The following is a 15,109-nucleotide window of genomic DNA, read 5'->3' as shown; positions in this document are numbered from 1 at the left end:
TCATGTAGTGCCAACCCTGTAGGTCAGTGTAGGAGTCAAACCCCGAGTCAGTTTCAAAAAATCAACATTTTACCCATTTTCATTAGGAAAATTACCATTTTACCCCTAGGTCATCCCGGACCCTAGTCAGTCGGAGTCAACTAAGCTCATTGGTTAGTTCAGAACATTTAGAATATCAGTCATTTCAAATTCATTTGAGCTCACAGTGAGAAGACCATTTTCATTTCTGACAATTCCTGCCAAAATGGGATCATTTCTTCATAAATGAGCTCATTTCTTGCTCAAATCCAAGCCAATTATCTCTGAGTCAGTCATTCACAGTCTGTCTTATCCCCAGAGTATAACTTGAGCTCACCAGGAGTTCGAGTGTTCCTGTTTTAGTTCAAAATCATTTTTAAGTGTCCAGGAGCCCATTTTAGTCCATTTCAGCTCTTTCAGCTGAAATTGAGCTAAGTTCAGTCAATTGAGCTAGTGTTCGAGCTTCGATTTTAGTTCATGTCAGTATTATTGACTTTTTTTTTAGCTCAAAGCCAGCTCAAATTCGTAATTCATTTCACTCCAGTGACCATTCCGTACCATTTCTCTAAAAATGGCAATTTTTCTTGAAAATTCAGTCGGAAAGGTCAGTTGAGTCAGTGTCTGGTGAGTTCATTTGAGTTTTGAAACTCTAAAACCCAGCTCAATCTAGCTCATCTCAGTTCAATCCAGCTCGAACCCCAATTTTCAGTGTCACTCTGACCCAGTAGAGTCCCGAAAACCATTTCTTGAGCTATTTTGCAAATTTTATCAATTTTAATGCTTTTTAAACTAGTACAGCTGCCAATCGGGGTCTAACATCTAAAATTCTTCATTCAGGGTCTGCATTTCGCATGTCATTTTTCATCATTTCATATCATTTCTTAGCATTTCATAACATTTCATCACATTTCATTTCATTTTCGAAGTCCAGAACTCCAGTTTTATAAATTTCAATCCAGATTGAGTTTTAAAAGTTTTCAGAAATCAATTTCAAACCTCGGGTTTTCAAAATTGACATTTTTACCCCCGGGAGTCTAAATTTGGAAATATTTTCTCAAGAGAAATAATCTGGATTTATTTCAAACTCAAATTTTTGAATTCTACACTGGATTTGCTTCGCAACGGGATATTGAACTTCAAAATCCAAGCTCGCTTCAAAAACTGCCAAAAATAGCTCGTTTTGTTGGAAGCATTTTCTCGAGAAAAACAATCTGGATTTCTTTCAAAATTACATTTTCAAATTCTACACTGGATTTGCTTCGCAACGGAGTATTGAACTTCAAAATCCGAGCTCGTTTAAAAAAACTGCCAAAAATAGCTCGTTTCGTCTGGAAACCTTCTGAAAAGACTATTTTACCCCTCTAATCTTCAAAATGAATTTCAAAATTGAAATTTGGACCCGCTCTGAGATGGCCCATTCATTTGCATTTTTATTTTATTAAAAAAAAAAAGATGCTTCTTTTTATTTGTTTATTTTTGTTTTTATTGATTTTTATTTATTTTATATTTTTATTTTTTTAGAGAGGAGGTGGGACCCACAAGGTGGTCACCCAAGCCTCCAGCCCCACTTTCCATTTTCTCATTTTTTTCTTTCCTTTTTCCTTTTTCCCTCCTTTTCTTTCTTTCCTTTCTTTTTTCCTTTTCTTTCTTTTTCTTCTTCCTCTTCTTTCCTTCTTCCCTTCCTTCCTCCCTTCTTTTCCCTCTTGCCCAGCCATTCACGTAGAGGCCCTTTCATTTTCCTTCCCTAATTAAAACTAAAACTTAGGGAAAGATAGGATCTTTCCCTAAGTTAAGAAAACCAAAAAAAAAAAGAAAAAACAAAAGAGGAAGCTACGGTTGATCTCAATTCACGTCTCTCTCTCTCTCTCTCTCTCTCTCTCTCTCTCTCTCTCTCTCTCTTTTGGGTTGCAGTCTCCATTGCTGCACTTTGAGCATTCCTTCAAGCAGTCCAGCAACTTCTTCCAGCCAAGGCAGCAGCCACCGGAGGGGAGCACCAACCAGCAGCCACTCCTCTCACTTAGCACCACCGCAGGCCATTATTCCAGTCACATCTCCATCATTGCCCAACCAAAGCAGCCTCCCTTCCTTGACAGCCTCCATTGCAGCCCATCTCCAGCATCAAGGCAGCCACCAAAGGGGAGCACCAAGCTGCAGCCACCTTCAACACAGCTTCAGCCACTTCCTTCACGTCAGCCACCCTTCTTGGCAACAAGGCAGAGCCACTTCTCCTCTCTCCCAAACGTTTGAGTATTTGGTAGCAGCAACATCCTCCAAGCCACAACACCTCCATTCACGACGGCAAAACCTCCATCTTTTTCAAGTTAGCAGCAACACCATTGCCATAGCTTACCTTCAGCCAGCCCAAGGTAAGATCTTCACTTTTTTTTTTTACTCTTTTATTTCCTTTATTTTCATGCTTAAGGCTACATGGAGTAGGGAATCCGCCCAATGAATGGACTGGATCTTCCTTTTTCACAGCAACATCAAACATAAGAGTTCATGTATCCCCTCGTAATGGTTTTGATTTTCATATTTTATAGAATTTCATATTAAAAAATTGCATTTTCATTATGCATTTTATTCATTTTATATAGATTCTTGATGTAGAATCCATAGAATTTCAGTTTTGTGCAAAGTCTATACGTTATGTCATATGAGTTATTGCACCAGTAAATTCTGTAAATTTTAGAATAATTGGTTTTACATGTCTTTGTTTTTCTGCCAAAAACCCAGGTTCGTTTGGGTTTTGGAACCCTATCAAACAAATCAAACCCTAAATCGGGTTTTCTGTCATCCAGAAATTTCAATTCCTGCTTTAGCAGACAAGAACCTCCGACACCACCCTTGTGGGAGATCCGAATCGTCCTCCAAAAATCACAGTGGATTCATAATTGAATCTACTTGTGATCTGGAAATTTTTATGTTTTTCCAAGCAGTTTTGCCCTCTTACAAAAATCGGATTTCCCAGACCTCTGGGAAAATCTCGATTTTCCTTTGTCAGGGTATAGACAGGTTCTAATGCATCAAGTCCGTCAAATCTGTAACCTGTCTGAAAAAACTTTAAACATTAAAGTTGTTCCTAACATAATTTTATATCATTTCCCAAAATTTGGGAATTTTTGGATCTGTTTCATTATTTTTCCCGGATTTTCTCTTTCTGTCTAACAGATTCCAATGTCCAGAAATTCCAGAGATTTAGGTCTCTGATAACAGTGTGGCCTTTTCCAAACCGTAACCCTAATCCCAATGGTGTAAAAAGATAAAATCTTCCTCTGTTTGTCAGGAACATTTTACCACAATTTAAGCCATTTTCCCATCTGTATGCCATTTTTATCACATTTTCTACCGAAACCTGTCTGTTTCCTTCATTTACTAGAGTCGCCGGATTCCGATCCGACTTGCCGGAGTGGTACAGCTCCGACCATAGGTCAAAACCAGAAAGTGTAAAAATAAAAAATCCTTGAATTACTGTCCTCTGTCACCCCATGAAATTTGGAAAATTGTTATGGAAATTTGATATCCTAAATCCCCTTTAGAATCAACATTTTAGGCAAAAATCACAAAATTTAGGGTTTTTATTTGAATTTCCATATTTAAAAATACAAAAAAATTATATTTTAGAGATCCATTATGTTTCTAGGGTTATTTTAGTTGTCCATGCCAAATTTGGTTTAATTCCAAGTTCATTTGCTCCATGTGTTAGTTTATCTTTAAATTCAGAAGCGAACATCAAGTTAAATTCGATATTTTATGATATTTTCGCCATGTTAGGGTTTGTATCATGTACATAAACATGTAGAATCATATTAGGGTTAATTTTAATCTCATTTTCATTTCATATTTTTCAATTTTGCAAAATTTATTTCAGAAAACCCTGGTTTCAAGGCCATAGTCTTGTTATCAGGGGTATTTTGGTCATTTTGACCTAAATTTCGAAATTTCAATTTCTAATTCTCCAAAATTTCATGCATATCATCATATTTTATCATATTATGTTTGATTTATTTCATTTGATTTTCAAAATTCCAAAATTTACAAAAAAAATCTTTTATAAAACCCTGTTTTCAAGGTCATTAGGGGTATTTTGGTCATTTTGACCTCAATTTCGAATTTTCAAGTTTATTTTCGAAATTTATTCATTATTTATCATGTTTATATCAAAGGGGGTATGAATTTGGGTTTATATCTGAATAATATCCGATAATTTCCCATATTTTTGGATAAATTCAGAAAAATCTACATTTTTGTGCTAACCTTGTTTTCCAGTTTTGCAGGAATATTCAAGAAGAAGACTTAGCCATTTTATTTCTTTTATTTCAATTCAATGTAAAAATCAATGTAATATTTGGAATAAGAGTTACATTTCTGCTTAGAATAGGGCTGCATTGCATATAGTTTAATTTATGCAAATTTTAATATGTGATGTATGATTCATGCACATTATTTCAAATTCACTATGGTTTACACGAATGGCACGTGCACAAGCTTTTATGAAGTTTATAAACTCGGTGGGATTCGTATTTATGGCCATAGTCAGAATACGAAGAAAACCAAGATTTATGATCTTTATATCAGCCACATTCAGCCTACACTCTTAGGCTAACTTCAAAAATGCACTGCATTTCTCAAAGTTTCAAAAGGATTTCCCAATTCCTCAATGAAATTCCCTTTTCAAATTCATATTCATTCATTCATATATTCAAATTGCATTATTTTCAAACTCATTTTTCAATTTCAATTTCAGAAAATTCAGTTTTCTCAAGAATTTCCAAGTCTTTCTCAGGATCTGATTTTCTCAAAATTCTAAGTTTTCAAATGACATTTAAAAGCATTTCCCAGGTTCAAATTAAGATTTTCCAATGTTTTAAAATTCTCAAATTTCAAAATCCCAAGTTTTCAAAAATCGATTTTCTCAGATTTCCTATTTTCTTGAGAACCCAGTTTCATGAGAATCCATTTTCCATTTCAACAATCCTTTTCCAATGAACTTCCCATTTTTCTCAGAATTTTCAAATCCATTTCCTCAGAAAAGCAATTCCAAATTTCAAAATCAATTTTCTAAAGTTCAAATTTTCTTGAGAAATCACTTTCCAATGCAAATTTCTGATTTCCAATGAACTTCAATGATTTTCCCAGGAATTCCATTTTCAAGCATTTTCCAGTCCTTTTCTAAATGCATTTCAATTTTCCAAAGCAAACATCATATTTTCTCAAACTTGCATTTTTCAAAATTCCATCGCACAAGCCTGATTCTTTGTGCATATTAGGAAAAATAGAGCATAATTTAGATATTTGAGTCAAGTTAAAGCACATAATTGGTCCTTGGTTCAATTACCCCTGGTAAATGCGCCAGGAACGGTTGAACCTCGTACCGACAGGCGGATCCCATTCCATGGAATTTTCCCGCAAATTTTCAAAACGGAGGCGAGTAAATTTTCAAAACAATTTTCAAAACTTTGGTCGAGTTTGACTCGCGAATTCGTTTCTCTCTCGCAAAGGAGGGGAAAAAATTTTGCGATGATAACAGTTGGAAATTAATATGCAGAGCTTATTATGAGCAAAAGTTTCCAATCTAAGTAAGATTATAGTTAATTCATTAATTGCTTTTTCTGATTTCTGATGTTTTTCTACTCCTCTATATAACTAGGGAACATTAAACTTAGTCAAAACTATATATAATCAGTTATTTTGTTTAGTACTGCATCAGTGCATAGGACATCCTCGTTCTTACCAGATTTTCATCTAAATCAAGCATGGGAACCCACTCATACTCAATTTCTCACCTAGATCATAAGAAGACTTGTACCTTAGAATCAACGCGGGGGCGAGCATGCTCTGTTGCGCCAGCTGCGAAAAAGGTAATCAATTAACCATTTGAAAGAAAACTGGAGGGGTAGGCAGACTCATCTGCGAGCCCGACCTAACCTGGCATTCATTAAAGGAGGTAGAGGCATGAAATGATGGAGGCAGGGAGCCCAGCTCCCTGTCTGTTCGAACAGCAATCGGGCCCACCAAACAAACTATAACTGATTTAATAAGCCCCTCATAGATACACAGTTTGGATTAGTTCATACTATCACCTGCATGGCTTAAGCAAACGGTTACTGGCTAGATCGACCAGGCAGCACCCCTTGCAAACGTTGCAGTACTGGCCTAAAAGCCAAGCCACTGCAAAGCGTCATCCGCCGATACAGACATTGAAAATGTCAGTCTAGGTAGGAGAGCTGCTATGACTCCCTACCTGAGCCAACACCTACCAAACATTCGAAAGCCAACCTAGCGGCAAGGGGACCAATAACCACAACACACTACAGCATGCTGCAGTGTGGTCTGACAAACCACATCTCCAAGCCTTCTAGCAATAGGCACAAGGAACCCTGCCAGCAACGAGTATGGACAGGATTCTGCTGCGGCAAAGGGGAAAGCAAACACAGAGACCCAAAAAGCACCAATCGTGCACACAGACATGTGCACGATAGACATGCAGAGAAGCCAAGTACCCAGGCACCTCATGGCCACATAGTACAACACTCAGCCACGACGACGTCGGGCATCGAAGCCAACACCAGCTATGCGCCCATGCATGCATAGCATGCCTGAAGCTCCACCCACTAGCCGGTACAATGGTCGAACTAGTGAGTAAGCAAGCCCAGGGCAACAGACACGTTGAAAGCGAGAGAGGGCAAAAAGGGGGTTGACCCTCTCCATGCAAACAGAGGGACCAGAGAGGGAGCTCGGCCCCTACCCTGAGGAAACGGAAAGCCTGTGAGGGGCTCAGCCCCTCCCCTGCAAAAACAAGGCACCAAGGAGGGGATCGACCCCTCCCCTTTGAAATCAGGATAGCAGGGAGGGGCCCGACCCCTCCGCTGCGAAGACGGGGAGAAAAAAATGACTGAAGAAAATGAGGAAGAAGTTACCTGCGGAGGCCAAACGTGAAGGGTATCATCGGCAAAACGTGGTGTACAGGGGTTCAGGCATGATGGGAGTGTCGATCAGAAGAGGGGTTTGGCAGAGAGGCTGCCAGACTGAGGTTGTCGGGGGTTTGTCAGGTAACCGATCATCAGGCGGGCTCTGGCAAATAGCAAGGGATCGAAGGGAGAGAGAAGGTGTCCAACGATGGACTGTTGATAGCGAGGCAGCGGTGGTTGAACGATCATCGTCGACGACGATCAGGTGTTCACGGAGGTCGCCGGCAGCTTCAGTCATCGACGGTTGCACAGCAGGAGAAGGAGACACGAGACGGGGGTGTCTGTCGGACACAAGAAGAGGGAGACAGAGGGGGGTTTCTTCGGAGGGTCTCGCAAGGAGCCATCGAACTGGGGTGGTTGGCGGCGATGGTTGGGATGCACCACAGAGAGGGAGAGACCAAAGAAGGTGCTCGAGAAAAGGAGAATTGTCGCTGGGCTGTTGGTGGTAGGTGGCCGAATGCAGGAAGAGTTGAGGGAGCGGCAGAGGAGAGGAGGAGGAAGAGCGCACGGGTGAGGGCTCCTCCCTCACCCTTGCGTGCTCTTAATGGCACGAGGGTGCAAATTGGGAAACCCTTCGTGGGTTTCCCTGTTCGACGAGTGGGGAAAGAGGAACAGCTGTGGCGCGGGGGGAAGAGGGTTTTAAAAGACCCTCGCCCCCCTGTGTATCACATTATAACCCTAATGGGTTAACGGGTCCAGATCCGACCCGAGACCAATTTTTTAAAAATTTTGTGGGTTTTACGTAACCACACTTAGGAACAGGTAAGTTTATGAGTCGTGCCTAAAATAATTCAGATTCATAGTAGAAAAAAAGAATTTCAGATCAAACTTTTGTTATCAAACTTTTGGTTTAGGACTGCATGTGTTATTACGTTGGTATTCTTTCATTGCATTCTTGACGTGTTCATGCATTATTGTATCAAAATAAATTTGTTGGAGATGGATCAGATCAGCCCCCAACCAGGCTGGGTCTGATCGGTCTAAATAAATAAATAATAATAATAATAATATACTTTCATACAACAATGATCTGTTTTTGGATCAGTGTCGGATGCTATGTAGGCGACTTCCGATATGTCCCTGCTAACACTGGGACTAAACAGTCTTAGTAAGTAAATAAATAAATAAATATAATATGTATAATACTAGGTTCAAATCTCTCTCAGTGCATGCGTGCGTGTGTGTGTGTATATGCGTAGTTGGGTTAAATGTATTTTGAAATTAGTGGTGCAATTAAGTCGGTCTGGTCACTTTCCTTTCCAAATTTATTTGACATGGGTCTTAACATTACATTCAAATGGCGATTTGGATATCTAAATCAATTCTTTTATCTGTTTACTTTTGAATATGTTTTCTTATTTTTTTTCCTTCTTTATATTGTACCAGCATTTGTTCTCAACCCTTTGAAGGCATGGATTTTCTATTGCCATGTAAATTTTGAAATCGGATTCGAGCAGGATCAAGAATTGATCCACTCATAGATTAGTTATGATCAAACACCATAAACAAACCAGATCAGTCCTAAGTTGGGTTGGGTTGGGTTGGGTTGGTTCAGTTTCAAAGAAAGAGAAGATATATATGTGTGTGTGTGTGCGCGCGCTAGAAAAAAAAAGAGATTTTGGAAATGTAAGACCCACAAATTTTCTAAAATTTTAATACAATAAAAAGGATTTTTAATGTGAAAAATCAAAATGTGAAAATATTACTTTCTATATTTAACTTAGCTAATTAATGTTGTTTATATTTTTAGAATATAGAATTTTTGTATTAATTAACAAAAAAGATTAAACCTGTAATTAGTTGTTAAATAAACCTTAATTGGTTAGAAACAAGGTCTAAATTAACCTCAGCGTAGCTAATTACTTTTTAAGCTATTATTTTACTAAAAGAAATATATATTAAAGTTTTGACCTAATTAGATTAGATCAAACTAGAAGATCCAAAGTAGAAAAAAAAGTAGTAAAATAAAATTTCAAAAAAATAGACTAAAATAGAATTTCAGAAAAATAAGGACTCAAAATGGAATTTAAAAACAAACAAAGACTAAGATAAAATTTTAGAAAAAGAATGACTTAATATGAAATTTTAAGAAAAATAAGAACTAAAGTGAAATTATCATAAATTGAGGTTGCTAAATGGAATATCAATAAATAATAAAAAGATAACTCGGTAGTTAAGATAGTTAGATTAGAACTAGATAAAAGTACAAACAAGGGTGGGGGAGGGGGGGTAGGGGGATTTTTGCTAATGATTACATAGGGATTTGAAATCTAAGTGAGATCCATTAAATCCCAAGAAGAATCTCAAAAACATCCTAGATAGAACAAAAGAAGGAGAAAAGCTAGAATCTTTACCTTGATGCTTCATATTAGAAAAACTCTTCATGTAATGTCAAGGGTTATGCATGGAAGAAAATTTTTTAGAATTGAATTAGATAGATCTCAACCATCTATTCACTCTAAAAGATCTGAGTCACACATCTTTGACGTAATCATTACTTTAAGCCTATAAATATCTCATCAATTTGAGAATGAGAAGCTTTCACGAGTTCTCAAACTCTTTTTTCTCTCTTGTTTTCTTCCTCTCCCACGATTTTTATATTTTTCTCATCTTCTCCACTTTAATGTAGTGTAGAGTGTCATTAAGAAACTCTACTCTACACCATTAACGAGTTGAAGGTTTCAAAGTAAAGCAAATTAAGCCTAGTTGCAATCACAAGTCAAGGTAAGTGGATTTGCATTTTATGCATTTTGATATTTATTCAAACTCTCTCTCTCTCTCTCTCTCTTATCTTCTTTCTCTTCTCAAACCATATAAACATGTGTTTCATAATACATGTGAGCACGATGAAGGAATTTACATGTTATGGTTATCTTTTTCCTTCATGTATATACATCTTGAACCCCACACAATTTTAGCAAGATGCATGTTTGAAACGGAGAAGTACCAACTCTAATAGTGTTTTCTCATTTCAAGAACCATGATCAATCATGAAAATTATTTGTATTTTTATGAAGTCTTCATTCTTGAAAATCTCAAGCATCTCACGAATTCTAAATTCCTCTCTAAGCATACTTAAGGATTCATTATGTTTCTCAATAGAAGTGATTTTTGGAATGTAGAAAATAAGACTTGATTTCATGAAAATTTGTGTGAAGGGATAAGATTCACAAATTAAAAACGATTCTTGAAAAATTCACGTGAACGTGTAAATTGAAAATTGGCTTTCTTGAAAATCCGTGTGAATGTGTTAGAATAAACAAATGAAAAATGCTTTCTTGAAATTCATGTAAATAAGATAAGATTCACTAATAGCATTGTTTCCTCAAAAATTCATATGAAGGTAATGAGATTCACAAGTGAAAAGGGGTTTTTGTGAATGAGAGAGAATTCACAAAGGAAAAAATGATTTCTTGAAAAATTGTATAAATATGAAAAGATTCACAAGATTGGAATTGATTTCTCAAAAATTCGTATGAAATTGGTAGAATCCACAAATGAAAAATGGTTTCTTGAAAATCCATGTGAAGGAGATAATATCCATTAAATGGAAATGGTTTTGGGGAAATTCTTGTGAACATAAGAGAATTCACAAAGTGGCAAATGATTTCTTGAAAAAAAAATAGCTATTCAAGACACTCAAATCCTTGTCGTTAATGGTTCAATAGTGATGAAGTGCCTCCTATAAATAGTTGTATGAAATAGTTGAGTTGAAGATAAAAGACAAAAAAAAAACTCTATAGATTATGCAAAAATAATCAGGTAAAAGACAACAATGAGTTTATATATGATTCAAGAAAATATTTCACAAAAAATAAAAAATACCGTATATTTGTCATAATTGCACAAATATTTAAGTACGATATAAGGTGATTCACAAATTACTTTACATGAAATTGTGCAGTATATCCGAATAAGTGAGATATTTATGAATTGAATAAAAAGTGATAAGTAGAGTTTCGCAAATAAATTTATGTGAATTTTAAAAATATATGAAAAAAATAAGATATTTACGAATTTAGTGGTAAGTTTTGCAGATAAATTTATATAATTTTGAGAAATATATAAAAAACAGTAAGATATTTACAAATTTAGTGATAAGTAAAGTTTAATGGTGTCTGCTATTTGCAATTTTGTACAAAAAAATATTAAAAATTATAGTTTTTAGAGAATTGGATCAAATTATCTCTACGGTCCAATCATTTTTCGAAAATCACATATGCGAAAGGTAAAAAGGTCTTTTTAAAATCAAATATTTCCGATTTTGGACATAGAGAGAATAGCAAAAATTATGAAACATTTCAGAAAATGCGTCATATTTGTTGTATACGATGATTTTCAGAATATATAAAGGTGCAAAATTCTCTTAATAATTCTCTGAGCATCCTATATTAATGAATTGCAAAAGGATGGCACCCAGTTTGCAAATGGAAATTGAAAGCTAAGATATAAGAGGATGTGACAATCACAACTCACTGATGGTCCTGAGTCAACAAGAAACTCAATATGATGCCCTGTACTCTAAAAACTAAACCCCACCAGAACAGCATCTCATTAACAATTAACATAATAGAGCAGTAAAAGTAACAAAAAGAATTAGAACAAAATAGCCCCTTGGGGCACCCCATATTCTAGGCCCTTCTGTAGCTACACCACTTGCTTGACATGAGCCACAATTACAGCAGACGCTAGAGGGCCACAAAATGTTGGCCTAAACCAACGGCTCAACTGTCCTCATCCTCCTCTTCCTCTTCCTGTCCATCATCATCATGGCCATCAGTGCTTTTACCCTGATAATGAAACAAGGGGCCATGACATGATCTATTTAAACTGTGTAGAAATTATTAAATATATGAACAAATAAACCCTAAGCAAACATTATTAACACTTGGATATCAGGTCCATCTTATAGGAAACTCAACAGTTAGGTCCTACAAGAAGTGGTAGAAACTACGCTGAAGCACACTGAGAACAGGACTTGTCAGGATCAGCATCATCCGTTGCCAACACAATCACTAACATTTCGTGATGTTGAGGGCAGAAATTCATGCTGTGGGCCAAGTGATTCGCACACAGGTAATATGACCTAAAGAGAGGTCACACACACACACACACACACACACGAGAGAGAGAGAGAGAGAGAGAGAGAGAGAGAGAGAGAGAGAGAGAGAGAGAGAGAGAGAGAGAGAATCCAAGTCACAGAGAGGATGGCCTTGTCACGGACAAAAACTGGTAGAAGCATGTTTTTTGGGTGTGATTTTGACTACCCAATATCCACTCATGACCAACACCATTTCAGCATTTATTAAGCAAGGAACTTGCAACACTGAAACTGTCTGGGTATTTCATTTCAAATGTATCATCATCTACATCCCCATGAAACTGATCCACCTCCCAGGAAAATTTCAGAACCCTTAAGTGACTTTCCTTTTGGGAGTGCGCTATGGCTACAGTTCCAGTAAGCGATCAGAGGTTCTAGTGGATGAGGCGCATGAAATAACTGTTAATGAATTTAGTTATAATCTTCATTCTAGAAATTTCGAAAATGTTAACACTCATCATGAATGTGAACAATATTAGAATTTTTTTGTTCAATTCCTGAACACCATCACAGAATCAGAATTTCAATAGTTCTAGGTCGCAACTAATAATGACATTATATACAACAGGTACAGAGACTCAAAAAAATACAAATATACCTGTAATTTCTTATTTTATAACATACTTTCAATAGGTAATGCATGTACCATTTGGATAAGCTCAACAATTTCCTTTAGTTGGATGAAATGCCTATTAAAAAGGTGAAGAAACATGCTTGTACAAAATATTTAAAAGTTTATAGCATTGTGTATATACCATATAACTTCACTGGACTTTAAAATAAACATTGGATCTTAATGCACATCAAGAACAAAAACATAGATTCATGAGTCACATATAGACAATAAATATAATAAATATTTCCCTTCAAATTTGTTCATTTTTGCACTTAAAGATGCATCACGTGTCAGTGCATGTGTGTGTGTGCGTGTGCACATGCATGTCTTTCAAGCACCAACAGGTGAATCTTGGCCTTGCTCCTGCATACTCCCATTCGTGATCCAGCATTTTCAGTCCTCAGCTCATAGCCATTACACTCCATGATCATGCTTATGAATCTCAACAAGTGCAATTTTGTCGAAAAATTTTCCTTCATTCTTCTATAACTATTCACACCTCCATTTCAGTTACTGTTATTAAAAGCTTGCCTTGAGGCAGTGCAACTCAAGGTTGCCAAACTAGGAAGCGAAAGCACGAAACGATACGGGAAGCGGAAGCGAGAAGCGAAGCATTTTAAAATTTATAGGAAGCGGGAAGTGAAGTATCAATTTAAAAGCAAAATATTAAAAAAAATGAAGCAATATGGTAATTGAATAGGAATCAAACAAGAAACAAATAAAAACTAAAATAAAATTGATGATTCTTATATTTTGTGATTTTTCAGTAAAAGAGTTAAATTTTTGTTAAAATCTAACAATGATGGTTACTAATTTAAAGAAAGTACATGGAAAGTAAGTGAAAGCATGAGAGAAAATACATGAAAAGAAACGTGAGAAAAGCATATAGGAAGCATAGACCATGTGTGTGGAAAGCATAGAAGAAGCGTGGGGGAATCGAGATTCCCATAAAGTTTCGGAAGCGAGGAGTATCGCGCTTCCGAAGCGAGTTTTCGGGAAGCAAGCTTCCCACCTGCCTAAGAAGCTTCCGGTAACTCTGGTGCAACTTGCCTCAAGGCAAGGTGCTTTCTGCCTTGAGATGCAAAGTATGAGCTGCACACCTCATCAGCCTCGTGGTGCATGCCTTGCTACGAGGCACCCCTTAAAGGTGAGGCTTCTGTGACCTTAGAGTGTCAGAGCTCCCATTTTACCCAAATTAAAAGAAAGGCTTAAAAGGAGATGGAACCCAATAGTTAGGACTCCTGCTGGACAGCTCAAGGTTTGCCAAACCTTCCTCCTAAACCCTCTCCTTTTAGTGATCATATAGATGTGACAAGGACTTCCATCGATACTTTCCAAAAAAGCTCTCTCTCTCTCTCTCTCTCTCTCTCTCTCTCTCTCTCTCTCTCTCTCTCTCTCTCTCCATTTTCTTATTTCTTTCACCTGGTAGGAAAGAGTGAATAGGGCCTGCTTGTTTTCACTTAAAAACAACGGGTTTCAGAGGAAATCTGCATCACACCTCCCCACCTTGGGAAGCATTTTGAATCCCTTGGATCTAGATCAAAGGGACTGGATTGGGCATAGGTGAGCGAGAAGCAGCCAGGTATAAGAGAAGGTACCAAATTTGAGCTGACTCAAACACAAAATCTCATACTCATATTTAATGAGGATCAAAGATACATTATCAGTTGGCATTCATGGATTTTTGGCTCAACCAGGATAAAGAGGGGGAGGGCGAGGAAGGTATCAGGCTAGAAATACATGAAATTTCATTTTTCCTTTCTTTCTCTTTTGAGTGGGGTCTGGGGAGGAGAAGGGGGCTGAGGGGAGTTTGGAGTCATGAAGTCATTAGCTAAGCAAGACATATGTATCCAACACCCTAAGTATGGTAACTCCAATGATCCAATAGTTGCACTTTCATGGAATTCAACTATCCAAATCTCATAGTTGCCACAAAACCTAAGACCTATGTGACATGGATACGGATGTAGGACCAGGATACCATGCAGATATGCTTTGTATGATACGATAATTTTCAAAAATTAGGACAAGGGGACACGGCCTTACACACACATAGATGTATGCATGTGCATAAAAACACAATCTTAAATCACTATAGTTAGGAACATCAAACAATGAAACTAGGTTGAAACTGAAATGTGATGTAATTGTTGACAAATTTTAAAAAGTAAAACTTAGGTGAATACAAAATAAGTAAATAAGATCATAAAAGGAAATAGATATCGCGATGCAATGTTGACTGTGTATGAAATTAATTTGATGTGTGTCTGAGTGTTTGTCTTGTCAACATGGGATATGCATTGCATGCTAAGTGAAGTGTCTGTGTGACAGCCTAAGATACATCATACTCTCCTACACTTGTAAATGATTACAGAATGTTGTGTATGAGCTGAAATCAGGCTGTTC

At 36.9% G+C, this 15,109-nt stretch overlaps 1 protein-coding gene across 6 annotated transcripts in view; it reads right to left on the bottom strand.

Moving 5' to 3' along the window:
* Positions 1-15,109, bottom strand: part of LOC149840983 (NAP1-related protein 2-like) — a 70,708-nt gene that overhangs the window by 13,310 nt on the left and 42,289 nt on the right. For 3 of the 6 annotated variants that reach the window (XM_090003518.1, XM_090003517.1, XM_090003522.1), the window contains one exon: positions 11,407-11,776. The exons of 1 other annotated variant lie outside the window; for it this stretch is intronic. In XM_090003518.1, the coding sequence (XP_089859644.1) occupies positions 11,711-11,776 (66 nt within the window). In that variant the 3' untranslated portion in view covers positions 11,407-11,710. Of the gene's footprint in view, positions 1-11,406; positions 11,777-12,887; positions 13,193-15,109 lie in introns of those variants that run through there. 2 more of the 6 variants (XM_090003520.1, XM_090003521.1) reach the window with 2 other exon arrangements.

Source organism: Nuphar pumila, chromosome 4 (assembly GCF_984573655.1).
Source record: "Nuphar pumila chromosome 4, dmNupPumi1.hap1.1, whole genome shotgun sequence".
In the NCBI taxonomy this organism is placed as follows: Eukaryota; Viridiplantae; Streptophyta; class Magnoliopsida; order Nymphaeales; family Nymphaeaceae; genus Nuphar; species Nuphar pumila.
This window is presented reverse-complemented; position numbering and strand designations above follow the sequence as displayed.